The sequence below is a fragment of the Pristiophorus japonicus genome, chromosome 1 (assembly GCF_044704955.1).
Source record: "Pristiophorus japonicus isolate sPriJap1 chromosome 1, sPriJap1.hap1, whole genome shotgun sequence".
NCBI classification, from domain to species: Eukaryota; Metazoa; Chordata; class Chondrichthyes; family Pristiophoridae; genus Pristiophorus; species Pristiophorus japonicus.
In genome coordinates this window covers 192,246,032-192,273,967 of record NC_091977.1, presented here as the reverse complement: position 1 = coordinate 192,273,967, position 27,936 = coordinate 192,246,032, and the positions used below count along the sequence as shown (strand labels likewise).

The following is a 27,936-nucleotide window of genomic DNA, read 5'->3' as shown; positions in this document are numbered from 1 at the left end:
TGAAAGGGATTGGAGATTAATTTTCCAGATTTTGCCCCTCCTAATTGGCTTGGGTGTTTGTCTGGTTTTAGGACATTACATAGCTTCCCGATAGGGTGTGAAGTTCATTACTTGTGATTCACAAGGCATCACAACTGTGTGGAACAGGTTTTCGTATAATAGGAAAATATTATCTGTAAACAGTTTATCCATACAAAAATGTTCAGAACTACAGAAAGTCTCAACTAATTACAATTATTGATGATTTAAAAATAAAACAATTAGTCCAGAAAAGGCACTGCAGTCCTGAAATAATGTTAAACAGTCCAATTTCTGAAACACATTTATTTTAAAGATGCTTACAAAAAGCTATGTTTAAGTGTGCACTTCAGTTGTTAAGGTCACACAAAATAACCAAAATGTCTGAACAACTTGTAATGACCTGGGCTTGGATATACAAGGCATAACTTTGCAGATGACACGAAACTCAGAAAAATAGTAAACAGTAAGGAGGATAGTAACAAACTTCAGGGGGACATATATAGACTGGTAAAATGGGCCGATACATGGCAGATGAAATTTAATGCAGAGAAGTGTGAAGTGATGCATTCTGGAAGGAAGAATGAGGAGAGGCACAATTTTAAAGTGGGTGCAGGAATACAGAGACCTGGGAGTTTGCATTCAGAAATCTTTGCAGGTGGCAGGACAAGTTGATAAGGCTGTTAAAAAAAGCATATAGCATTCTGGGCTTTATAAATAGAGGCATGGAATATAAATAATAACTTTTCTTTATATAGCGCCTTTAATGTAGTAAAACGTCCAAGGCACGTCACAAAATTTTTACAACACATTAGATATTGACCAGAGGGAAAGAGAAAAAGTGTGCCTGGCGCAGCTGGAGGGAGATTTAAACATCAGCATCTCCCCGACAACAGAGGAAGTGTAAAAAGAAGTTAAAGGCGCGGGTCTGAAGCGACAGCCAAAATGCGCACGCAGATACAAGCGAAAAAATTAGAAAGAAATTCAAATTACATTGTAAATAATACAATAAGGAGTATACAATAGTAAAATCAGTATAATAAAGATGAATTATAATTAAACAAAATGATACACCATAATTATAAATTGTTAAAATTTGAAAATCCGCAATTGAAGCAAATTAAATCAATTAGCTTTCTTTAAGATTCATTCCCTGTCTAGTGATTCAATTAATATGGAAGAACCAAACACCGTCCTCCATTCTTGTGATATCATAATATCATTACTTTTTATTTCTCGTGTTGTCCCCTTGATAGGACCTGTAATAGCTCCAGGTTCGAGCTGCCTTCGTTGTCAGGGAGACGCTGATGTTTAAATCTCCCCCCAGCTGCTCCAGGCTCGCACTGCCTCCGTTGTCAGGGAGATGCTGATGTTTAAATAAAAGCAAGGAAGTTATGCTAAACCTTTATAAATCACTGGTAAGGCCAATCCTGGGCACAATTCAGGAAGGATGTTAAGGCCTTGGAAAGTGTGCAGAGGAGATTTACAAGAATGGTACCCGGGATGAGCGACTTAGTTACATGGAGAGATGGGAAAAACTGAGATTATTCTCCTGAGAGCAGAGAAGTTTAAGTGGAGATTTAATAGAGGTATTCAAAATCATGAAGGGTTTTGATGAGTAAATAAGGAGAAACTGTTTCCAGTGGCAGAAGTAACTGGAGCAGACAGATTAGAGGTAATTGGCAGAAGAACCAAGCATGAGATGAGAAATGTTTTAAAACAGCGAGTTATGATGATCTGGAATGCACTGCAGGAAAGGGTAGTGGTAGTAGATTCAACAGTAACTTTTAATGGGGAATTGGATAAATACTTGAAGCAAAGAAAATTGCAAAGGAAAGAGCAGTGGAGTGGGACTAATCGGATAGCTCTTTTAAAGCGCCTGCAGGAGGTAAGATGAGCTGAATGGCCTCTTTTTGTGCTGCAAGATTCTATGAACTTAAAATTCTTTTATCCATTAGATTTGAAACAAAAGATATTTATTTTTGAACAGATTCCAAATTTGGATAGTATGGCATTTTAAATATTTTTGGTGTGTGTGGGGGGCACAGTAACCTCAACTACCCACTTTCTCACCATATCCCTTATACAATGGCTCTCTGTAATTACCTCTTGCACGCATTTACACTGTCTACCTCAATGGCCCCTTCTGATAGTGAATTCCATAAATATTATCCTTTGAGTGCAAGTTCTTCGTCATGCCTTCTTACCACTAACTGGCTAATTTTTAAGGATGCGTTTATTTGCAACATTAAATTGTTCTGATTGGGTCCCCTTGATCACATGACCTGATTGCTGATTTAGCCACTTGGAGGATAAGACACACCCAGCAGTTTCTCTGAAATTAGAACCGTCCGTTGTAATCACTGACTTTCCAAAGTGTAATTTGAGCCAGTCTGACCACGACTCCAGAGGGGAGAGTGCTATCACAGGTTAAGATCTCCCCCCCTCCAAGTTCCTTCTCCATCCTCAGTTCCTGCCACATCCCCAGTTCCTCACACTCCCCAGCCCATGTTCATTCCACCCCCCGCCAGCCCATGTTTATGCCCCATCCCAACCCAAGTTCCTGCCCCACAGGTTAAGACTTCCCCCTTCCTCCCAAGTTCCTGCTCTATCCCCCAGCCCAAGTTCCTGCCCCATTACAGCCTAAGTTCACGACCTTTACCCCACCACCCGCCCCATAGATTGAGCATTGTGTGTGGGTCACGAATTGTTAACAGGTTTATAGAGTATGAAGTGTGTCATGTATGTAACCTTCATGTAACACTGTATGCACCTAAGAAATGCACACCTTGACTACAGGGGTGAACTTGAGAGACACACTCCTCACGTGGTTATCCAGGTATATAAAGGGAGGTCCCATGCAGGGTCATCACTTCTTGGTCCTGTGAATAAAGGTACAGGTCATAGAGTGACCTTATCTCCAGTATGTGCCTCGTGTTGATTTACAGTAGTGTAAGGACACAACAAAGTGAATAGTGACAGTGTCGTGACATCTGGCTTTTATCCACTCCAGTGATGTCACTTGTCACACAAGCACCAAGCTTTCCAAGAAATCAGGTGAGGGTGTAAAGGGGGTGAGGGTGGGTTGGAGTTGGAAGAATGTGATCCGTCTTCTGAGTTCCCCCTCTCCCCCCAGTCTTGTGCTCTCTCCTCCCACCCCCAGTCTCTCACTACCTCCCTACTCTCTCTGTCTGTCTTTCCTCTCTCCTGCTTTCCTTTCCCCCAAGTCACTCTCTACCTCTGATTTTTTCTCTCCCACAGGCCACAAAGATGTTAGTGTAATCACAGCGATATTTTAGGCAAAAGTCTAAATCAGCAAAATAACGTCGTCAGCAGCAGCACAGCAGCTCCGGGCTCCTCGTGATACACGCCCCACTTCTGGTTCGAGGATTCTGCACATGCGCAGGACAGAGGGAGTCCAGTGCGGTCGTGCGCATGTGTAACACATCGGGGGCAGAGGCCCGGGTGTGCATGCGCAGAAAGACAAAAACTGTGGCAAATAATCACTCCGAATTTTTAAACTTATGTCCCTTGATATTTTCACTCTTCATCACAGTATGTAAATTGCCTGGGACAACTTTGTCTATCATGTCCATAATTATTGAAAAGGTTCATTCCAGTACATTAGGTCGATGCAAGTCTACTTAATTCTAGTTTATCATGGTACAGTACCCAGATATTGTATAGAAAGATCAGTACTTGTGGGGGTTTACAATAATATGATCTAAAAGGATTACTGAACATTGTGACTATGAAAATGTGTTGACAAGGCGGAGGAAAGTAGTATTGACAACAATTACACTATGAAACATAACTAAAGATGAGACTATTTAGTTATTAAAAGTGATCTGCTTCGACAATATGCGAGGCCATTAGAATTTAATACAAACTGAAAATAGTTAACCAAATGTTGCTGTTGAATAAAAGGTTTAATGTAATTATAAAATGGAGCAACGTATGTACCACAAACCACTAATGTTGTAAATTCAACAACCAACTAATAAAATGGCAAAGTATACATCATATTGCAGCATAAATAATTCAGTGTTATTAGGCTCAGATTGCTGTACAAGGACTTTGTGGCCTTTTATTTTGTTTACCAAAAAGCAGTCAAGTATAAATATAAATATTATTTATATTTTGTTCCAATAACTTCATCTTCAATTCTAGGCTCTGTTTTTGGAAAAAAAAACAGGTCTATAAATTTCCTATACAGATCAGAGTTTGTAAACAGGCTCAGTAAAATTAAGGCCAAAAATCTGTATGACATCATCAATGAAGATGAAATTAAGAGAAAACATTTTGCATACATATGAACGTTTAGCAAAATTATACGGTCAAAATCAATTTCTGTACACAGTTTGTCATAACAAATAGATTCCTTTGGTACAATAACTGAAGTAAAGGGTTCTAAAAAATCTTCTGAGAACTGCAAAGTCTCAGTAGATTTTAGTGAACTAAGCAAAGGAGATATGAAATAGTTTCCGATGGTTCCACAGCTCTGGATGTGCTTGTGCAAACATTATTTTCACACTTACAGAATTTCAAAAACTGTTCCGAGTTACTGTGGTTCCAGCAAAGCTTTCATTAATGAAAACTGCTTTAGATCCATTACTTAACAGAATTTCTAGTAATCTAGAAAAATAAATATTCATAGACTCTTAAGTTAGACCAGAATAGCATTTCCACGTTAGTCGCTATCATATTCTTCTATTATTAATTCCTCTTCTTCTAGAAAGGATTGTGTTATGGTGGGTTGTGGTTGGCTACTTGGTAGGTCTCCTCCACCAGACTGGATTGCAGCACTGGTTGAACACACTGTCTGGATCTCTGGTGTTTCTGTTGCTGCCTGGTCAGGTGTTGTTAATAGCAGAGATTGGGAACAGTTTTCATCCTCATTATCTAGCTCCAAAACACCAGGATCCTTATCAGTTAAAGTTTCCAAGGTTAGCCTGAAAAATTTTCAAAATCAGAAAATAGTGCACACATTGTAAGTAAGTATTGTAAAGTCTTATACAATGAGTCACTGCTAATGCAAAAGTAAAGCCAAATTCTGGCTTCCAACTGACTGGCCTCTTACCATTACGAAGTACAGGGGGTAAGTCTGAATTGCAAATTAAAGTAAAATTTACTAGCCAAACCACAGACTAAACAATTTATAAAAGTTCAACCGGAAGATTTGAACAAATGCAACTGCAGTATTGGCACCAATCCTCCCTTTCCTGTCAAATATCAGAATGAAATTGAATGTCCTAGTTTTCTTCTTGTGCCTCACTTTCAGTTTTAGATGTTTACACTCGAAACCATTCTTCTCGGCTGAAGCAGTCAAGCTCCATAGTGCAAATCCTTTAATCTCGCATTCCGATTCAGATATTAGAGGGCTCCTCTTAAGGTAATTTCCTTGGACTTCAATCCTCTTTTTAAAAACTTGCTAGCAAATTTTCTGTGGTGTTCTTCACTGCAAGCTGCTTGCAACAATGTTTATAAGGACAGGAGTGCTTTACCACACAATGCACAATGTATTATTCTGAATCTAAGGTGAAATTGTGTACTTTTAAGGCCAAATCTAATTATTCTGAGATTCAGGTCAGTCAGAGTTCAGTTGCTGTTTGGTGAGGCTTCAGGTCAGAAGCAGGCAGCATTTATTGACTGTCTTTTAAAAAAAATATTCCATCTGTACAATCTTCCAGTCAATGAGAGTTTCATTTTTGTTGGCTGTGTCAGAGTTTAATAGTTTGGTGAAGACTCTAGGTCAGAAGCACACAGAATTACTGGCTGCCTCCTTTTTTAAATATATAAATAAAAGCTTTTATGGATTCTGTACCAAAGTTTTAGGTCAGAGTTTAATTTTTGCTTAATGAGGGACTGTGAATACAGTGTAGACAGATCCAGCATTAAATTACTGGCTTTCTTTCTTGTGAAAAAATTGTTTTGCATCTGTAAAAAGGTATGGAATCTGGAGTGTGATGCTTATGACAAGTCAGAAGATACATTGTTTTATAAAGGACAAGAGCATTATATCATATAATAAAATATATTATCCTACAGGTAAAGTGAAGTGGTGACCCTTAGGTCCACGATATCTAATTGGGTTAAATAAACATTGAAATCAGATTTTAATTGCTGTTCAGACTACTGTAAACTCTTGGTTTGATCGTCTTTTTAAAAAAATTGTGATTGCTAAAGTCAAATAAGAGGCTGCAGCAATTCAGAGTCTGGTACATTCTGTTGCTAGGGAGTTTCTCTATTCATTGCAAATAACTAGCCTTGTTTCTTTATACTTCTTTAGAAAGTGAGATAGAGAAATTCAACTGTAACACTTGAAGTGTGACAAATAATAAATTAGAAAGAAATAACAAATGAACAAACGTGCATTAATAATGTAGCTTTCATGGCCTCATGGTCAAAAAGCGCTTCATAACCAATTCATTATTTTGAAACGTCATCATTGTTATCATGTGACAGCCAATTTGTGCACATTCAGGTTGAGAAGTTGAACTTATTTTTGGTCATTTTGGTTGAGTGATAAATGTTGGCCAAGATATCAGAAGAGCTCATCTGCTCTTTTTCAAATAGTGCCATGGGATCTTTTCCATCTACCTGAACAAAGCCTGTTTGAATGTCTTATCTGAAAGACAGTGCCTTGGACAATGCAACATTCCCTCACTGAAGTGTCAACTTAGATTAGGTGGGGGGTCCCTTTAAGGCTACAAGTTGTAATTGCTCTGCATTCTTGAAATTAATGCTCGATCCGTTACAGCGAAGGGTGCAGATCAGAACCCTGGCTTTGTTTGTGGGAAGCTCCATTCGGCAGCTGGAGACATTGTAGCTCTTGTATAAAAAGTGTGATTCAGGTGTAGCATCGAAAATCCAGAGTGTTTGTTATCTGCAGTGTTGACGTACCATTTTTAATAAGATATGTAGATGATACATGGATAGATATAGATTTCACACTCAACACTCTTCTTAAAATATGTATTCCTTGATGGTTCCCTGTCTCCTTATTCCTAGACGGATATTTAAGGGAAATGTCTTTCCTTTCTTCCTTATGCAGCCACTGTTGTTGCTCTCTCCAGCACATATTATACAGGCCTCCCAGCACTGCTGGAGGTTCCAGTTATTGACCACTTAACAGCTGCTGTGGGGTTGAGTCTTTGGTATAAGGGGCATCCTCCCGTACCAGCTGCAGCCTTCCAAGGCAGCGGGGAGGGAGGCTGCATTCTTCAGGTACCATCCTGTTACACACATTATTGAACACTGATAAAATTGTGGGGGAAATCAGGGCAAATTGTTTTTCACTTTGGGACAATGTCCATGGGGCTAGAAATTCCATTTTTGACCAAAAAAATACCGCTATGACTCCGCTACTGCTACGAGGCCTAAAATTCGGGCTTCAGTTCGCCCAGCGGTAAAAATCGGCTTTGCTTGAGGATTCGTGGCGTAAACCGTGAATTTTCTGCAACTTTTATTCGAGGCCAATACCACTGCTCGAGGCGCCTTGGGAGGGCGGAACACCCCCAAAAAATTGCCGGAAACAAAAAATAAAATATCACAAAACATTCACAAGACACTTAACTATCGAATCGCTGCATTAAAAAATAAAAACTTTAACTTACCTTTTTTGCAGGTCTTCATACCTACCGCTGTTCCAAGGGCTGCAACGCAGGTTTTTCCCCTAACTATGGGTGTGCTGTGAGCCAAATTTTTGGCGAAAGCGCTATTTCGAGTCTTGTATTTAAAAACCGCCGTGCTAGATTTCTCTGAATTTCCCAGTTCGCCGTTTTTCACCAACGGCGAAATATATTGCTGAAAAACTGGGCGCAAGATAGGCAAATTTTTGGATTATTTTAAAATATATACCCAATGTAAGTGTTATTTGCAGCTTTCAAATTGTTTTCTGTAGATTTCAATTCTTGGTTTTGAATCATTATTCTATAACTCTACACAACAGAACATTGAACACAATATTCTTGGAACTGAAAATATTAAATGTTGCCAAAGTATACATATAATAATAAAACGTGTAAACATCTATTGATAAGAGCAGTAAAAACACTCCCCTTTTTAAAGTCTCTTTTTATGTTGCTAATATAACATAAACTAAAGTATATTTTAAACCAAAAATGGCAAAGAAAAACAAACCAGAATTTCAAACTGGCCCAAGAAAATCTCCAGAATTCTGAATTAGACTCCCACCCCCTAGAATTTAAAACAAAGTTAAATAATTTTAAACTACATATTTTTCCATTCAGGTCAAGCAACTAAACAAAATTTACAGTTTTATTCGTTGCCAATCTCTTATTTGGAAATAAAAGAATTGAAGCTAATTAAGTGCAATTTAAAGTCTTTTGAAGGCAGAATAATATATGGGAATAATAGGCAACAACAACAACAACTTGCACTTATATACTCGGAAAACCCTGAATGGTGATGTTCGGGGGGAAACTTTTTTTTTTACATACCTAGTAGAATATCTCTTGAAAGGAAATCTTCCCACATCTTGGATAAAATTTATTTGCGCTGTGCATAAATCAGAAGAGAATTTTGTAAATGTAGCACAGATGAAAATGTAACTTCATAAAACTGCAGTCACCCATTTTATTATGTAAGGAATGATTTTGCTCCTGCTTGTTGCAATTTATCACCACAAAACTTTTTATTTTGCAGTTTTCTGCTGTATTCCCTTGAAGGCACTGGGGTAGAAACTGGATAGCGCTGCCCTGCCAGCACACACTGGTTTCACGGATGGTCCTCATTTAAATTAGACAATGAGCTGGCAATGCCTGCTGCACGCAAGCAGCTTGCTGACTAAGCAGGCATCAATTTTGGGCCACTGTGATTCTAGCCTGACCAGGATGGGGAGGGGCTGAGCAGGGGCCAGCAACAGTATTCGGGACTGCTGTGAAGTTAGGAGTACAACATATGGAATGGGTATAAATCTGTTTTAGGTTCCAAACTTACCAAGAATAGTCATTTGTGGTTTAATTAGGGGAAACGCAATAAAAGACCATTTATGTTAGTGGGTCAGACACAACAGAGGGGAAAAATGAAAGGATATCATCATCATAGGCTGTCCTTCGAACGAGGAGGACTTGCTTCCACGAGAGTTCACAGTTGTTTCAATGAAGGACCCGATGTTCCAGTCTTGAACTCCAGTTGAGGGGGTGGAAGATTCCTGTGCGTGAATTTTTTTAACGTGTGGTGACCGTTTCACATCAGCCACCGCATGGGCTTGACAGAGCTCGGCCTTGATCCAGTGGCAAGAATTAACCAGGACGACTGGAGACCTGCTCTGCTGCACGGACCTAGTGCGCACACATATCGCAGTGTGGACTCAGCTCTTCTGGGCCCCATACCCTCATTCGCTGCACCTCTGCTACGATGTTCCAGCTCGATTTATAGCCCCGACCTGCAGTGGTGTTCTCACAGAGGTCGGAGCAGCCCACGATGTTCCATGGCCTGCGCTCCAGCTCTATTTATAGCCCTGACCTGCGGTAGTGTTCTCACACAGGTCGGGGCAGCCGACGATGTTAAACACATTCATGTTAGCAGTAAACCGTTTATTTTTCTAAGTTTGTGAAAGCTAGAAAGTGAACCTTCCTGCCCAGATAGATGATTGCACACAGTCTGTGCTGGGTATTTTCAATATTTATCAAATAGTTAACACTTAAACCATTGCCCACAATTTATTTTCCATTTAATCAATACAATATGGTGAATGTTCACCATACTGTTTGTTACCTTATTGATTCCAAATTGAGATAACAGAGGTGAAGACAGTTGAATCTGCAGCTTTATTCCAATACATTGGGAAATGTACTGCCCAGTTAATGAGTTGCAGATATGGGGCTCAATTTTCCCCAGTGATTTGCACCGTTTTTTGGAGCAGGCTGCTCATTTTGGCCCAAGTTGAAAATCCAGTTTCCCCAATCAATTTACACTAGTGTAACTCAGTTAGTTTCAGCCAAAGGGGACATAACCAGCCACCTACGCCATTTAGGGAAGTTTGGCCAGCTGAAAGTTACTCCAGTTCTGATTAGATCAGCGTATGTGGCCTCTGCATAAAAATCTTCCCTAAAGTTAAGGAAATCGGCACACACAGTGGTAATTGAAAAACACATGAGAGAGAGAGCGCGAGAGCGAGATAGATTCAATTCTTTTAATGCGTTGGGAGCTGCCTGTATGCTTCACTTTGCAGCCTCATATTGTGTCCCTGGTTACCATGGCAGCCCGAGCTTTTTGCTGCACATCAACTCGCCACCCCCAAAACTAAAGGTCGGGTTAGGCTACGCCAAAATGAAGAAATCCAATGGGAAAACTTAGAACATTTTATTTTTGGCATACTTGGGTGCCCCCCCAACTTCAAAATAAAAATCGGGCATAACTCTTCAAGTATGGCAAAAAAATGCTTTGGGGAAAATTGAGCCCATGATGTTATCCGTCTAAATCTACTTCAAATGCTTTCAACTGCATGCAAGTTTCAACATGAACATTTCTTTAAATATAATCTATGTATCATCATCATAGACAGTCCCTCAGAATCGAGGAAGACTTGCTTCCACTCTTAAAATGAGTCCTTAGGTGGCTGAACAGTCAAATACGAAAGCCACAGTCCGTGTCATAGGTGGGACAGATAGTCGTTGAGGTCAAGGGAGGGTGGGGCAGATTTGCCGCATGCTCTTTCCACTGCCTGCGCTTGATTTCTGCATGTTCTCGGCGATGAGACTTGAGGTGCTCAGCGCCCTCCCGGATGCAAGCCAACAATGGGCAACACAATCAAAAAAAAATGTATCCTCCTTCATTTGAAGATTTTGCTTCAGAAGTTACTGGTTGCGATTAAAAATAAAATGTATACGATTTTCCCTAAATACAGATATACACCAACTGATAGGCAAATAGGCCGTACCTGCCTTGTTGCTGCATATGACAGTCCTGGTCTTCTGCTTTCAAATTATATGGTGAAACTGAAAACAAACATCCCTATAATTTTATTAATATTCTGCATCTTACCTTGGCTTCTCATGGGGTTTGTCAGCAGAGCAAGATATGGCAATAACTGGGTCTGAAGGCAGAATGGGGCTAAACAGAAATTTGAAAAAAACCCTTTGGCAGCAAGACAGTTTTCTTTATACTGTAAGACAATAGAAAGACAGACACTAAGTTTCAATTACCATTTTAAACAATATATCTGTCCCTGATTTTGCAGTGCAATGAAGGTGAAAATGTCAGTGTTTAATGGGTACGGTAGCATAGTGGTTATGTTACTAGACTAGTAAACCAGAGGCCTAGACTAAGAATCCGGAGACATGAGTTCAAATTCCACCATGGAAGCTGAGGAATTTAAATTCAGTTAATGAAATAAATCTGGAATAAAAACCATCAATAATGGTGACCATGAAACTGCCAGATTGTTGTAAAAACCCATCTGGTTCACTACTGTCCTTTAGGGAAGGAAATCTGCCATTCTTACCCTGTCTGGCCTATATATGATTCCAGGCCCACAGTAATGTGGTTGACTCTTAACTGCCCTTCATGGGTCATCACCATCACCTTTTCAAGGGCCTTGCCAGCGATGCCAACATCCCGGGGAATAAAAACTTCATTGCTCCTCTGAAACTGACTGCAAATTCAGGATTGAGCGCATGTGCAGATAAATGTGGAAATCCTGACGTTACGGTCAGTCATTTACTGCTCAGTCATAGGTTGCGCTGTGTAACATCCGAGAGCCGGCAATCAATTGAAATCACATACAAGGACGCAAACCTTATTGTGTTGGAACATCGCTGTTAAATCGCCCCCACCACCACATCGCGAAAAAGTTAAGCTTTGTTGAAAGAGATGTAACTGGGTTTTTAACGGCGTATTGACTGCCCTGAATAACTAATTTTATATTTATGGAATGTCAAATTTTTCCATCAATAGGATTAAGAATTACATGGTTTTTAAAAAATTTGAAAAAAGGTTTATGATGTCTCAGCTTCTACTTTAATCTTGTGTATGTCCCAATCTTTATTTCGCTCTCTGTAAATTTTATAAAAAGTAAATTAGAATCTGTGCATTTTACTTCCTGAGAGAATTCTTCAATGTGATTGGCTGCTTAGCCAACTTGATGACATCACTGTTTCTGGACGCTGGAGATTCGCTTCATTTGGCACCAGGTTCAAACAAAGATTGGAAGAGCTGAAATTCACACAACAGAGATCGCTAGATCTTTGTGGGGAGCTTTCTTTGATGTCAGCAGCAAGTGCCATTTCTTTACGGCTGATTGCAGATTCCGGGCCAATGTGAAGTAACATAACTAAGGAATTCATTAAAAGGGAGTTGTTGTAACAGGGACATTATATGTACCATTTGAGTCTCACACAACAATGTCCTATTTTAAATTATAAGGTTTAAACTGAGGTTGCAAAAAGGCACTAGATACAAAGGCCAGACAAACACTACAACTCTGCCAGAACAGAAAATAATAATGCAGATATTGTGACTTGCATATATGTGTTTGCTGTAGGCAAAAGATGCTTCTTGCTTGCGAGAGCACAATACATCACGCCTATATCGGCGGTGAAACTGGCTCAAAGATCTATTGCAGCAGTAATGCTTTCGAGTCCACTGAGAATGTACTTGTCTCATTCCCCCAAAAATTAATCCAGCTGATCGGAATTTGGACAAACCACTACCAGAATTTTAGCTGAATTAGTCAGCCAAACAAATTCCACCCATACCTTTTTATTTATTGACAGCCACTGTGGTTTGTGTAAAGGTTTGAAACCAGCTCCTCCTTTGCAATTAGCCCGAGCTCGAGCTTTGTTAGCATGAATCAATCCTCGTGCAGCCACAGACGTACTATACTTCCGCATAGTCGAACGATGCTAAGAAAGTCATATAGAATAGATAGATAAAATAAGTTTACTAAAACTTGCTGTAAGATAGGGACTTAAACCTGACTGAATTTAATGTGTGTGTAAATTAGGGTTTCATAGTATCATAGAATAGTACAGCACGGGAGGTGGTGATTTGGGACATTGAGTCTGCACCAGCTCTTTTGAAAAGCAATCCAGTTAGCCACACTCTCACACTCATTCCCCATATCTCTGCAATTTTTCTCTTTCAAGTAGTTAGTTATCCAATTTCCTCTTGAATATGTATCCACCACTCTATCAGGCAGTACATTCCAAATCCTTAGCACTCTGCAAAAAACAGCTTTTCCTCATGTTGCCTCTAATTCTTTTGCCAATCACCTTAAATCTGTGTCCTCTGGTTATCGACCCTTCAGCCACCGGAAACAGTTGATCTTTAATTCCTCTATCAAAATGCTTCATGATTTTAGACATCTCTATCAAATCTCCTCTTCACCATCTCTGCCCCAAGGAGAACAATCCCAGCTTCTCCAGTTTATCCACGTAACTGTAATCTCTCATCCCTGGAACTATTCTAGTAAAACTCTTCCATGCCCTGTCTTCACATCCTTCCTAAAGTGTGGTGCCAAGAATTGAACACAATACTCCAGCTGAGGCCGAACTAAAGTTTTATCCAGATTTAGCATAACTTCCAAGCTTTTGTACTCTATGCCTCTATTTATAAAGCCCAGGATCCTTAACTGCTTTGCTAACCTGTTCTGCCACTTTCAAAGATTTGTGCACAAACACCCCCGGTCTCCCTGTTCTTGCATCACCTTTAAAGTTCTCTTGCCATCTATAAATAATTAGAATAAAAATATTAACAAAACATAGCTACAAGTCTCCCTTCATCTGCTTTTCTATTCATACATACCCCCTCTAAAGCAATGTCCCTGAGGCAAACACTTTACATTTCTGGCAGATAAATTAAGACTACAAATTGTACTGCAACCCATGTTAACAAACATGAGACAAAATTTCAATAAGTTAAAATGCCAAAAGGATAAATAACCAAGTCTGAACTGTACCTCTGAGGGCATCTGGAAAGAAAACGGTTTTAAAGTCGAGATAATTATTTTTGTATGCCGATAATAATTGTTAACAAGAATTTTTAAATTTATATTCTCTGCACGTCCTATCTTTAAAGTGTCAACTCCTTGCTGGGGTATGGTTCCACAGGCACATTCTTTGTGCAAAGTATCTGGTAAACAATTTTTTTTGTTTGGGGAAAGAGAAGAGCCAAGCATCAATTCCCAATTTATAATGGGGAACAAAGAAATGGCAGACCAATTGAACAAATACTTTGGTTTTGTCTTCATTAAGGAAGACGCAAATAACCTTCCGGAAATACTAGGGGTTCGAGGGTCTAGCGAAAAGGAGGAACTGAAGGAAATCCTGATTAGTCAGGAAATTGTGTTAGGGAAACTGATGGGATTGAAGGCCAAATCCACAGGGCCTGATAGTCTGCATCCCAAAGTACTTAAGGAAGTGGCCCTAGAAATAGTGGATGCATTGGTGATCATTTTCCAACATTCTATTGACTCTGGATCAGTTCCTATGGACTGGAGGGTAGCTAATGTAACACCACTTTTTAAAAAAAGGAGAGAGAGAAAACAGGGAATTATAGACTGGTTAGCCTGACATTGGTGGTGGGGAAAATGTTGGAATCAATTATTAAAGATGAAATAGCAGCGCATTTGGAAAGCAGCGACAGGATCGGTCCTAGTCAGCATGGATTTATGAAAGGTAAATCATGCTTGACAAATCTTCTGGAATTTTTTGAGGATGTAACTAGTAGGGTGGACAAGGGAGAACCAATGGATGTGATGATTTTGGACTTTCAAAAGGCTTTTAACAAGGTCCCACACAAGAGATTAGTGTGCAAAATTAAAGCACATGGTATTGGGGCTAATATACTGACGTGGATAGAGAACTGGTTGGCAGACAGGAAGCAGCGAGTCAGGATAAACGGGTCCTTTTCAGAATGGCAGGCAGTGACCAGTGGGGTGTCGCAGGGTTCAGTGCTAGGACCCCAGCTATTTACAATATACATTAATGATTTAGACGAAGGAATTGAATGTAATATCTCCAAGTTTTCAGATGACACTAAGCTGGGTGGCGGTGTGAACTGTGAGGAGGATGCTAAGAGGCTGTAGGGTGACTTGGACAGGTTAGGTGAGTGGGCAAATGCATGGCAGATGCAGTATAATGTGGATAAATGTGAGGTTATTCACTTTGGTGGCAAAAACAGAAAGACAGAATATTATCTGAATGGTGACAGATTAGGAAAAGGGGAGGTGCAATGAGACCTGGATGTCATGGTACATCAGTCATTGAAGTTTGGCATGCAGGTACAGCAGGCAATGAAGAAGGCAAATGGTATGTTGGCCTTCATAGCTAGAGGATTTGAGTATAGGAGCAGGGAGGTCTTACTGCAGTTGTACAGAGCCTTGGTGAGGCCACACCTGGAATATTGTGTTCAGTTTTGGTCTCCTAATCTGAGGAAGGACGTTCTTGCTATTGAGGGAGTACAGCGAAGGTTCACCAGATTGATTCCCGGGATGGCAGGACTGACATACGAGGAGAGACTGGATCAACTGGGCCAGCGAACCTGGGGACTGGGAGAAATTTAGAACTCAGCAGAGGAGGACAAAGGGTTTGATTAGGGCAGGGAAAATGGAGTACGAGAAGAAGCTTGCAGGGAACATTAAGGCGGATTGCAAAAGTTTCTATAGGTATGTAAAGAGAAAAAGGTTGGTGAAGACAAACGTAGGTCCCCTGCAGTCAGAATCAGGGGAAGTCATAACGGGGAACAAAGAAATGGCAGACCAATTGAACAAGTACTTTGGTTCGGTATTCACTAAGGAGGATACAAACAACCTTCCGGATATAAAAGGGGTCAGAGGGTCTAGTAAGGAGGGGGAACTGAGGGAAATCTTTATTAGTCGGGAAATTGTGTTGGGGAAATTGATGGGATTGAAGGCCGATAAATCCCCAGGGCCTGATGGACTGCATCCTAGAGTACTTAAGGAGGTGGCCTTGGAAATAGCGGATGCATTGACAGTCATTTTCCAACATTCCATTGACTCTGGATCAGTTCCTATGGAGTGGAGGGTAGCCAATGTAACCCCACTTTTTAAAAAAGGAGGGAGAGAGAAAACAGGGAATTATAGACCGGTCAGCCTGACCTCAGTAGTGGGTAAAATGATGGAATCAATTATTAAGGATGTCATAGCAGTGCATCTGGAAAATGGTGACATGATAGGTCCAAGTCAGCATGGATTTGTGAAAGGGAAATCATGCTTGACAAATCTTCTGGAATTTTTTGAGGATGTTTCCAGTAAAGTGGACAAAGGAGAACCAGTTGATGTGGTATATTTGGACTTTCAGAAGGCTTTCGACAAGGTCCCACACAAGAGATTAATGTGCAAAGTTAAAGCACATGGGATTGGGGGTAGTGTGCTGACATGGATTGAGAACTGGTTGTCAGACAGGAAGCAAAGAGTAGGAGTAAACGGGTACTTTTCAGAATGGCAGGCAGTGACTAGTGGAGTGCCGCAAGGTTCTGTGCTGGGGCCCCAGCTGTTTACATTGTACATTAATGATTTAGACGAGGGGATTAAATGCAGTATCTCCAAATTTGCGGATGATACTAAGTTGGGTGGCAGTGTGAGCTGCGAGGAGGATGCTATTAGGCTGCAGAGCGACTTGGATAGGTTAGGTGAGTGGGCAAATGCATGGCAGATGAAGTATAATGTGGATAAATGTGAGGTTATCCACTTTGGTGGTAAAAACAGAGAGACAGACTATTATCTGAATGGTGACAGATTAGGAAAAGGGAAGGTGCAACGAGACCTGGGTGTCATGGTACATCAGTCATTGAAGGTTAGCATGCAGGTACAGCAGGCGGTTAAGAAAGCAAATGGCATGTTGGCCTTCATAGCGAGGGGATTTGAATACAGGGGCAGGGAGGTGTTGCTACAGTTGTACAGGGCCTTGGTGAGGCCACACCTGGAGTATTGTGTACAGTTTTGGTCTCCTAACTTGAGGAAGGACATTCTTGCTATTGAGGGAGTGCAGCGAAGGTTCACCAGACTGATTCCCGGGATGGCGGGACTGACCTATCAAGAAAGATTGGATCAACTGGGCTTGTATTCACTGGAGTTCAGAAGAATGAGAGGGGACCTCATAGAAACGTTTAAAATTCTGACGGGTTTAGACAGGTTAGATGCAGAAAGAATGTTCCCAATGTTGGGGAAGTCCAGAACCAGGGGTCACAGTCTGAGGATAAGGGGTAAGCCATTTAGGACCGAGATGAGGAGAAACTTCTTCACCCAGAGAGTGGTGAACCTGTGGAATTCTCGACCACAGAAAGTAGTTGAGGCCAATTCACTAAATATATTCAAAAGGGAGTTAGATGAAGTCCTTACTACTCGGGGGATCAAGGGTTATGGCGAGAAAGCAGGAAGGGGGTACTGAAGTTTCATGTTCAGCCATGAACTCATTGAATGGCGGTGCAGGCTAGAAGGGCTGAATGGCCTGCTCCTGCACCTATTTTCTATGTTTCTATGTTTCTATGTATCCACTGGAGTTTAGAAGAATGAGAAGGGATCTCATAGAAACCTAGAAAATTCTGACGGGATTGGACAGGTTAGAGGCAGGAAGAATGTTCCCGATGTTGGGGAAGTCCAGAACCAGGGGTCACAGTCTAAGGATAAGGGGTAAGCCATTTAGGACCGAAATGAGGAGAAACTTCTTTACTCGGAGAGTGGTTAACCTGTGGAATTCTCTACCGCAGAAAGTTATTGATGCCAGTTCGTTAGATATATTCAAAAGGGAGTTAGATATGGCCCTTACAGCCAAAGGGATCAAGGGGTATGGAGAGAAAGCAGGAAAGGGGTGCTGAGGTTGAATGATCAGCCATGATCTTACTGAATGAGGGGGAAGGCTCAAAGGGCCGAATGGCCTGCTCCTACACCTAGTTTCTATGTCACAATGGCACCATGCAAATGATGATATGACTCAATTTAGTGCAATTCTACTAATGCTTGTAAACAAATGGAAATAAAAAGGTTGCCCCAAGTCATGTTTTAGAATTTTTGAAAAGTACATTTAAATATTTGGGTTTTAAAGCAAAGTGCTTTTGAAAAAGCATTTTTCTTTTAAAAAGCACTGGCGATATGGTTACAATGCTAGGCATTTAAGTTGTTTCTCCAAAGATTGAAAACAACAAGCAATTAATTAAGCCTGTCTCAGTAATTGATAAACAGATAACTAAAGTCGTCGTCATATCAAACCTTATCCAAAAAGTATCAATTTGGAAACATGTGTCGCTCATTATTAAAGGGCAACAAATGACTAATGCTCACTGGATCTGAATGTGCAAACGTAGACCAACTCCCTCCCTTATATTTCAAAGACAGCAATTATCCATTAAGCGAGCAAATTACCATGATGTTACTCATGTATCAGTTTGTTACTTACATTCCAATCTACTGTTAAGAAGTCTGCATCACTTAGATAGTCACTAGCGCGCACAATATCCTCTATGTCACTGAAGAAATCAAGATAATTTTGGTGAAGATAAAGATTGAACAACTCCTCAGACATGTGTGAATTCTCAATCACCTCCTGAAATGAAAATCAGACAAAGAAATAAGTACATAAAAACACTGATGATGTTACCCTTTCGAAAATTTTGCTCATTTTACCCATTTATTTTTGTTCAAGTCCATGTCCTTCCAACAATATGTTCTGTGAATTGGCCAACAGACACAAGCCTCCTTAGATAGTATTTTGTACTAAATACCCACCACAAAACTGATATAGGAGTGCTGGCCACGGTGAAGATTTGAATTCACAAACACAGAAATAATGCTGAGTACATGAATATTTGGTACCCCTTATTTGATCAGTGTTTCTGACCAAGATTAATCTTACCTCAGGATTGACCAGAAGTGGATCCCGCTCATGCTCAGATAAATGAATTGGTAATGGATTCAAATCCAAGTCATTAGGTGGCTCTCCTTAAAAATAAAATTGCCATTATTTATAATTGTTTTTTATTCATACACAGCACTGAAATACCAATTTCAAGTCACCGTAATGAACAAAAATACTTGAATAAATTACAACAGTATACAGAAGCTTAACGTGTGCACAGAGCTTTAACTGAATCTGCACATTTAACAAGATAATCATCCTAATTTATTTTAAAGTAATCTGATTTTCACCATTTGTCCCTTCTTTATCTGTATCCTAACTCTCACCAAATCCCGTTCAACCATCTGTGCTCGCTGACCTACATTGTCTCCTGGTCTAGCATGCCTCAATTTTAAAATTCTCATCCTCGTTTCCAAATCCCTCTATGGCATCACCCCTCCCACAAACTCAATACCTTTGCCCCGATTTGCTTCCCTTCCCTGATCACCGTCTCGGGCTGAACCGTACTGTTCACAACCTCACTGTCCTATTCTACCCAGGCGGAGCCTCCAACCCAGTCTCGTCTCCACCATAAAGACCGGCTACTTTGACCTCTAATATCACCCATCTCTATCCCTGCCTCAACCCACTACTGAAACTCATCCATTCCTTACTCAACTATTCCAATGCTCTCCTAACCAGCCTCCTATCTTCCATGCTTTGTAAACATCAGCTCATCCAAAACACGACTGCATAAGTTCTATTCTGCACCAAGTTCCACTCACCCCCAGCACTCTTGTCTTTGCTGACCTATAATTGGCTCCCGGTCCCCAATGCCTCCAATTTAAAATGATCATCCTGCGTTTAAATCTCTTCCTGACCTTGCCCCTCCCTAACTCTAATCTCCACCAGTCTACAGCTCTTCCAGAACTCTCTGCTCTTCCAACTCTGGCCTCTTGTGCAACCTCCCTCTACCATTAGTGCCTGTGCCTTCATTTATCTGGGCCTTGTACTCTGGATTTCTATCCCTTAACTCCTTGGTCTCATCTCCCTCTCCTCCTTAAAATCCAATCCTTTGACCAAGCATTTGGCACCCCACCTAATATTTCCTTCTTTGGCTCAGCATCCATTTTTTATTATGACTCTGTGATGCAATGAGGGGACTTTTTCTGCTATATTAATGCAAGTTGTTATTGGAAAAAGTTAGGTGAAAATAATCTTGGATATTTTCAATCAAACACCACCACCTACTGGTAAAACATGGAAAAATGCTGTTGTGTAAACAAAGGTCCAATTAGGTCTCATACCAACATATCAAAAACACATTGGAGTCTGAAATAAACAGAAAATGCTAAAAATATATAGTAGATTTATTAGCATACGGAGAAAAGATAGGCTAAGGTTTCCAGTGTAGAGCCTCAGTCAGAACTATCAAAAAATCAAACTTATTCTGATCGACGAAGTTTAGCAACTCCGCTCAGCAGCTGGTGTATGAAAATTCAGTCATCAGTTTGAATGTTTAAACTTAGATTCTAATCCAAACTAGCAAAATCAAAGCTACAGGTAATTAAAATGAATATATAGAGTTGAGGACAGTCTTTTGTGAATGTTTTCAAGGCCTATGTTTGGAGGTGATATTAGAGGGTCAGAATATATGGTAGGTGTACTAAAAATCAATTCTTTGCATCAGTATTCACCCAAAAAAATGGTCGAATTCCAGGTTCCATCATTTTGGCAGGAATCTATTATATAGGTAGATCTTGCTTTTATATAGTGCGTATTATGTCCTCCAGTTGCCTCAAAGCATTTCACAACCAATTAATTATTGTTAAAGTGCAGTCACTGTTGTGTAGGCAAAGACTGTAGCCAATTACACAAAGCAAGGTTAAATAAGATGAATGATCAGTTTAAATCTGTTTTTGGTGGTATTGGTTGAGGTCATGAAAGCAATTTATATTAAGAAAATTAAGCTTGTTAAGGAGTTCTTGGGACAGATGAGATGTACTCAAATTTTCAACGATGCGAGGGAGAAATTGTGGAGGATCCAGTGAATATTTTAAGGAGCTCCCTCTGAGGAGTGCAGAATAATCAAGATCAAAAGAAAATCGAGCCGTTAGGGAAAAATGCTCAAGAACATTTTAGCTGATGTCATTAAATGTTCCTCCAAAAAAAAAAGAGGCTTTAAACTCAGTCAGAATAGAATTAAAAGAAATAGGTCATGTTTACGAATCAGAGAGGCAAATAAATTAATGAATATTAATCAGTGAATATATTTCACTTGAAATTTCAGAAGACATTTGGCAAACTTCTGTATGTGAGGCTTTTTGAAAAGGTGTGGTTGATGGAAAGCAAATTATTGGCCCAGAAATTCCGGCCTCCATGGAGCCATACGGAGTGTGTACGGACCTGGGAAGGCATCGTAAGCGCCGTTTTTTAGCGTACATAGAAACATAGAAAATAGGTGCAGGAGTAGGCCATTCGGCCCTTCTAGCCTTCACCGCCATTCAATGAGTTCATGGCTGAACATTCAACTTCAGTACCCCATTCCTGCTTTCTCGCCATAGCCGTTGATCCCCCGAGTAGTAAGGACCTCATGCGCATGCGCTGAAAACCGGATTTTCCAATCTGTCAAGCTGGAGCTTGACAGATCCTCTGCATCTCGGGGGCGAGGACATTTGCAAGGGCAAGATTGCGGTATTTACCCATATCTTGCTCACCAAATGACTTCAAAACTCTTGCGCCTGATAAAAGCAGGCACATAGCCTACTTTTGCAGGCGTAAGAGTTTTAATCCACATTTAAAACATTAAAAATTAAATTAAAAACATTTTTAAAAACCCTGCCCACTACGTTAAATTTATTTTAAACCATAATTTTAAAAACTTTTAAAACTCGCAAAAAAATTCTGATATTAACTTTAATTTCAATTAATTTTAATTATTTGAGGTGTGTTTTTTTTATTTGATGTTAGTGGTTTTTTTTCTCAATTATTAACAATGAGAGCTCGTAGATATGGAGTTCTCATTGCTATTAATTGAGAACACTGTACCTGATTGATTGAGCAGTCACATGGGAAGAGAAGGCCTGGCCACTGGAATTCCATGCTCCTCTGAGACCACCAGGTACTTTTGGAAAAATTCTCCGGTCAGAGGCGTTTGTTCAAAAGAAGCCTCCGACTGGAATTTCAGGGCCACTGAGAAACTGAAAACATGCTTGACAATAGGAAGCGAGAGTATTGAACACAGCAAAAGTTATGGGCCCCGACAACATCTTGGCAGTAGTGCTGATGACATGTGCTCCGGAACTGGCTGTACCTCCAGATAAACCGTTCCAGTACAACTACAATACTGGCACAATCTGAAAAATTGGCACTTTACAAAAAGCAGGACAAATCCAATCTGGCCAACTATCGCTATAACAGTCTACTCCCAGTCATCAACAGTGCTATCAAGTAGCATTTATTCACCAATAACCTACTCACGATGCTCAATTTGGTTTCCGCTCAAACCACTCAGTTCAGACCTCATTACAGCCTTGGTCCAAACATGCACACACACCATAGGCTGAATATCTTCCTTCTGTGCCATAAATTTCTATGATTCTATTGGACCTGAATTCTAGAGGTGAGCCGTGAGTAATTGCCCTTGATGTCAAGGCAGCATTTGACTGAGTACGGCACTAGGGAGCCTCAGTAAAACTGAAGTCAGTGGGGATTAGGGGCTGGTGTTGTACCTGGCACAAAGGAAGATATTCTGGCCCCATGTTAATAAGTTTCTGTTGCTGAGGGTGCTTCTCTGGCTGACGACTGGCTTGCCGCCTTCTTTAAAAAAAAATTGTTGAAAGAAATTTGCATGCGAGGCAAGTATGCATATGGGCCAATCAGCTGCAAGAAGTCTTTCTGGAATAAAATTGCTTATAAGAACATAAGAAATAGGAGCAGGAGTAGGCCATAAGGCAACTCGAGCCTGCTCTGCCATTCAATATCATGGCTGATCTGATCATGGACTCAGCTTCACTTCCCTGCCCGCTCCCCATAACCCCTTATCGTTTAAGAAACTGTTTATTTCTGCCTTAAATTTATTCAATGTCCCAGCTTCCACAGGCAGCGAATTCCACAGATTCACAACCCTCAGAAGAAATTTCTCCTCATTTTAGTTCTAAATGGGCGGCCCCTTATTCTAAGATCATGCCCTCTAGTTCTAGTCTCCCCCATCAGTGGAAACATCCTCTCTGCATCCACCTTGTCAAACCCCCTCAATCTTATACGGTTCTATAAGATCACCTCTCATTCTTCTGAATTCCAATGAGTAGAGGCCAAACCTACTCAACCTTTCCTCATAAGTCAACCCCCTCATCCCCGGAATCAACCTAGTGAGCCTTCTCTGAATTGCATCCACAGCAAGTATATCCTTCTGTAAATATGGAAACCAAAACTACACGGCCTCTCCAATACCCTGTACAGCTGCAACAAGACTTCCCTGCTTTTATACTCCATCCCCTTTGCAATAAAAGCCAAGATTCCATTGGTCTTCCTGATCACTTGCTGTACCTGCAGATCATCCTCCTGTGTTTCATGCACAAGTACCCCCAGGTCCCGCTGTACTGCAGCACTTTGCAATCTTTCTCCATTTAAATAATAACTTGCTCTTTGATTTTTTTTCTGCCAAAGTGCATGACCTCACACTTTCCAAGATTTATACTCCATCTGCAAAATTCTTGCCTATTCACTTAGCCTGTCTATGTCCTCCTCACACATTGCCCTTCCTCCCATCTTTGTATTGTCATCAAACTTGGCTACGTTACACTCAGTCCCCTCTTCCAAGTCGTTAATATAGATTGTAAATAGTTGGGGCCCAGCACTGATCTTTGCGGCACCCCACTCGTTGCTGATTGCCAACCAGAGAATGAACCATTTATCCCGACTCTCTGTTTTCTGTTTGTCAGCCAATCTTCTATCCATGCTAATATATTACTCCCAACCACGTGAACTTTTATCTTGTGCAATAACCTTTTGTGTGGCACCTTGTCAAATGCCTTCTGGAAGTCCAAATACACCACATCCACTGGTTCCCCTTTATTCACCCTGTTCATTACATCCTCAAAGAATTCCAGCAAATTTGTCAAACATGATTTCTCCTTCATAAATTCATGCTGACTATAATTAAATGTTCAAGAGAACTGTGACAGAAATTTCACACAGGAAGTAATATAGGTAGGAGAGGCCACATTTTTTGTATTACAAGTGGATATCCTTTGGCATGGCCTCATGGTCAGATAATACACTTATTTGCTCATGGTAAATTGAATTACAAAGTTTTATATGAATAGAAGCATTATGACCTATAATGCATAATCTATTACTCTGTTGCAAAGGTGTTTAAGTCTTAATTGCTGTTAAGTAAACAGTGGATGCATTAATTTAGAATTTAATTGCTATTCAGACTTCGTCAGAAGCCTGACTTTGTTTGCTTTTTAAAAAAAAAAAGTGAATGGTATGTTCCTGAACAATCTGGCTTATGCCTTAAATCAGTGTTTTTATTTTTGAAATGTGACACAGATATTTGAGTGTGACAATTCCAATGTGCTGGAAAAATGTGATAAACAGGAAATGCATCTTAAATATAAGTGGATCATCTGTGGCACAGCTGCCAATTAGTTAGATGATATGTTATTAGAAGAGGAGCATTGTACCATGTAATGCAGTGCATTCTTCTGCTGCAAAGATGAAGCTGTGACCTTTAAGGCTACCAAGTCTAATTGACGTTAAGTTTAGGATGCACTTATTTGTACTGCAACAATGGCCACCATGCTCCACCCTTTGTCTATGATTGATCCGCTTGGAGAATAAGCCACACCTCTGAAGTTTCACAGGAATGTGTCACTAGATCCGCAAACTGACTGAGCAAATTGTAACTCGATCCACTTTGGCTTCCTGAAGCGACAGAGGGCAGAGCTCCCAGAAGACAGCAAGGGCCAGCCAAAATAGCTTACCCCAGTCCAAGTGCATGCCTCCCCCAGCCGAAGTCCCGTATCCCAGTGCAAGTGCATCCCTCCCCCTTCTGAAGTCCCGTGCCCCAGTGCAAGTACATCCCTCCCTCCCCCATCCGAAGTCCTGTATCCCAGTGCAAGTGCATCCCTCCCCCTGCCTTGGGGCCTAGAGAGTCCTCGGGGCCTCAGTGGAGTCTCGGGCCTCAGGTCCTGCTTCTCAGTACCATGTGGAAGGAATGATTCGGGGTCCAGACCAGGGGACGGGCGGAACTTGACGGGGCAGGGCTTGGCAGACGCACGTCTGTCAAAAAAAGTAGTACAAATAGTTACACTCTCCAAATATATTCTTCTTTGGTTCATTTTTTTCTCTTAAGTCTGTGAAGCGCTTTGGAAGTTTTTTTTAATGTTGAAGGTGTTTTTTAAATTCCTGGACCGTTCTTTTGTTTTTTTAATACTATTCTTTGAATGGTGACATAGAAGGTTCAGACAGGAAATGCAGGCTAATCATACTATTTTATAAATCAGGTAGAGAAGAAGTTGAGTTATAATGTTACAGATGCAAAATAATCTTTAGTTGAATTTTTACGGACTCCTCAGGAAGGAACCAGTTAGCTGCTAATTCACCTCAGGATATACTTACTTGGACCCATTATACTTTGTGGCCATAAAAGAAGCCACTTTGCAAGTGGAATGAATATATTGTGCACCATGGTATAACTGCACTACTCTTATAATACAGGTGAATCCTGTACCAGTAGCAACACCACAGGAAATCCACGAGTATATTCCAAAATTGGTTGATGAGACTAAACTCTGCGACTCGATAATGAATTTACGGGAGACTGACTCATTCGAACAGATCTGGAAGAAAGCCATCAAACTTTTCCCAACTTACGTTTACAATAAATTATTTTCCCCAGAGCTCGAAACAGGAAGAGAGATTGGTCTTTGCTTCCAATGGCGTGCAGGTCAGCTCCCTTTTCATATGCCTTTGAAGACTTTCCTTTATATTTTCCTCTTGAAGATGTGCCTGCTTTGATTGAATTTTTTCCTTTACTGCTCAGTGACTGATTTTGTTCCAATGGGAATCCTGAGTTGTCAAAAGATGAACATGTTTATGTGCACACAGACACACACACACGCACACAAGTACTGCAGTTATAGATTGTACTGCAGTACAAATCAGAAGAAACCATTATGTAAAAGGCAATCAATTAAAACAGGACATTAACACTTTCAAATCTATAATTACATAGGTACCTTCAACAAGTTCCACATTTTGGGATTAAGACACATAAAAACAATTTAAAGTGGGAGAGGTTACAGTGAGTTCATCACGTTACTGTCATATAACTGATATTACATCATATTCGTAAAGGTCTATCGTGTACAAATTTCAATTTTACTGCTTTCCTCGCTTAAAGGCAGTGACTGATGCTGGGGTATGGTTCCACAGGCCCCAGAAGCCATTTGGTGTCTTGACGAAGTCACCAAATGTGAACCTAGACAATTAGTATTGGCAGGCTATTTGACTGCAGAAACAGTCACAGCTCAGTCTGATCCTGTTCTCATACAGATAAGTTTTCAGCAGGTGTCATTGTGAAATGATCAGAAGTAGAGCTGACTACTTCCTATGCTCCCTAGCTCAGGTAAGCTGAAACAGATTGTAGCATCCCAATCAATGCCCCAGCAGAGATCCATTAACTCTAAGACTGAACTGGGACTTTCCTAATATGTACGGATCAGTACCACACTGGCCAGTTCATTTAACAACAAAGCAAAGCAAGCAGACTTCCAATCTATCTATATAATACATTAAGTCTGTGCACACTGAACGGTGAACTCTTTCCTTTATAAATTCCGATGTCCACATTTATAAATGGAAACTGCCCATTTAAACTTGTCGTACCGCAAGTACAATCCCTGCCTATAGTGCTACTGAAGTGCCTCACTTTTGCATCTTAAGAACATAAGAAAAGGAGCAGGAGTTGGCCATTCAGCCCTTCGAGCCTGCACCGCCATTCCATAAGATCATGACTGATCTTCTACCTCAACTCCACCTTCCTGCACATCTCCCCATATCCTTCGATCCCGTTAGTATCCAAAAATCTATTGATCTCTGTCTTGAATATATTCAACAACTGAGCCTCCACAGCCCTCTGGGGTTGAGAATTCCAAAGATTCACAGCTGAGTGAAGAAATTTCTCCTTATCTTGGTCCTAAAAGGCCAACTCCTTATTCTGAGGGTACATAAGAACATAAGAATTAGGAACAGGAGTAGGCCATCTAGCCCCTCGAGCCTGCTCCGCCATTCAACAAGATCATGGCTGATCTGGCCGTGGACTCAGCTCCATTTACCCGCCCGCTCCCCGTAACCCTTAATTCCCTTATTGGTTAAAAATCTATCTATCTGTGACTTGAATACATTCAATGAGCTAGCCTCAACTGCTTCCTTGGGCAGAGAATTCCACAGATTCACAACCCTCTGGGAGAAGAAATTCCTTCTCAACTCGGTTTTAAATTGGCTCCCCCGTATTTTGAGGCTGTTCCCCTAGTTCTAGTCTCCCCGACCATTGCAAATAACCTCTCCGCCTCTATCTTGTCTATCCCTTTTATTATTTTAAATGTTTCTATAAGATCACCACTCATCCTTCTGAACTCCAACGAGTAAAGACCCAGTCTACTCAATCTATCATCATAAGGTAACCCCCTCATCTCCGGAATCAGCCTAGTGAATCGTCTCTGTACCCCCTCCAAAGCTAGTATATCCTTCCTTAAGTAAGGTGACCAAAACTGCACGCAGTACTCCAGGTGCAGCCTCACCAATACCCTATACAGTTGCAGAAGTACCTCCCTGCTTTTGTACTCCATCCCTCTCGCAATGAAGGCCAACATTCCATTCGCCTTCCTGATTACCTGCTGCATCTGCAAACTAACTTTTTGGGATTCATGCACAAGGACCCCCAGGTCCCTCTGCACCGCAGCATGTTGTAATTTCTCCCCATTCAAATAATATTCCCTTTTACTGTTTTTTTTCCCCCCCAAGGTGGATGACCTCACACTGCCAGATTGCTACTCAGGGACACCTGCTGTGAAGAACAGTTGTGGGTAGC

General features: G+C 40.7%; 1 protein-coding gene across 4 annotated transcripts in view; it reads right to left on the bottom strand.

Moving 5' to 3' along the window:
• Positions 1–3,938: 3,938 nt before the first annotated feature.
• The window catches only part of rad17 (RAD17 checkpoint clamp loader component), a 64,502-nt gene continuing 40,504 nt past the window's right edge, over positions 3,939–27,936 (bottom strand). For all 4 annotated transcript variants that reach the window (XM_070885795.1, XM_070885776.1, XM_070885804.1 and 1 more), the window contains exons 11-17: positions 25,719–25,913; positions 18,855–18,940; positions 18,399–18,545; positions 12,741–12,887; positions 11,029–11,149; positions 8,481–8,538; positions 3,939–4,970 (exon numbers count right to left, since the gene is read on the bottom strand). In XM_070885795.1, coding sequence (XP_070741896.1) covers positions 4,709–4,970; positions 8,481–8,538; positions 11,029–11,149; positions 12,741–12,887; positions 18,399–18,545; positions 18,855–18,940; positions 25,719–25,913 — 1,016 coding nt within the window. In that variant the 3' untranslated portion in view covers positions 3,939–4,708. The remainder of the gene's footprint in view (positions 4,971–8,480; positions 8,539–11,028; positions 11,150–12,740; positions 12,888–18,398; positions 18,546–18,854; positions 18,941–25,718; positions 25,914–27,936) is intronic.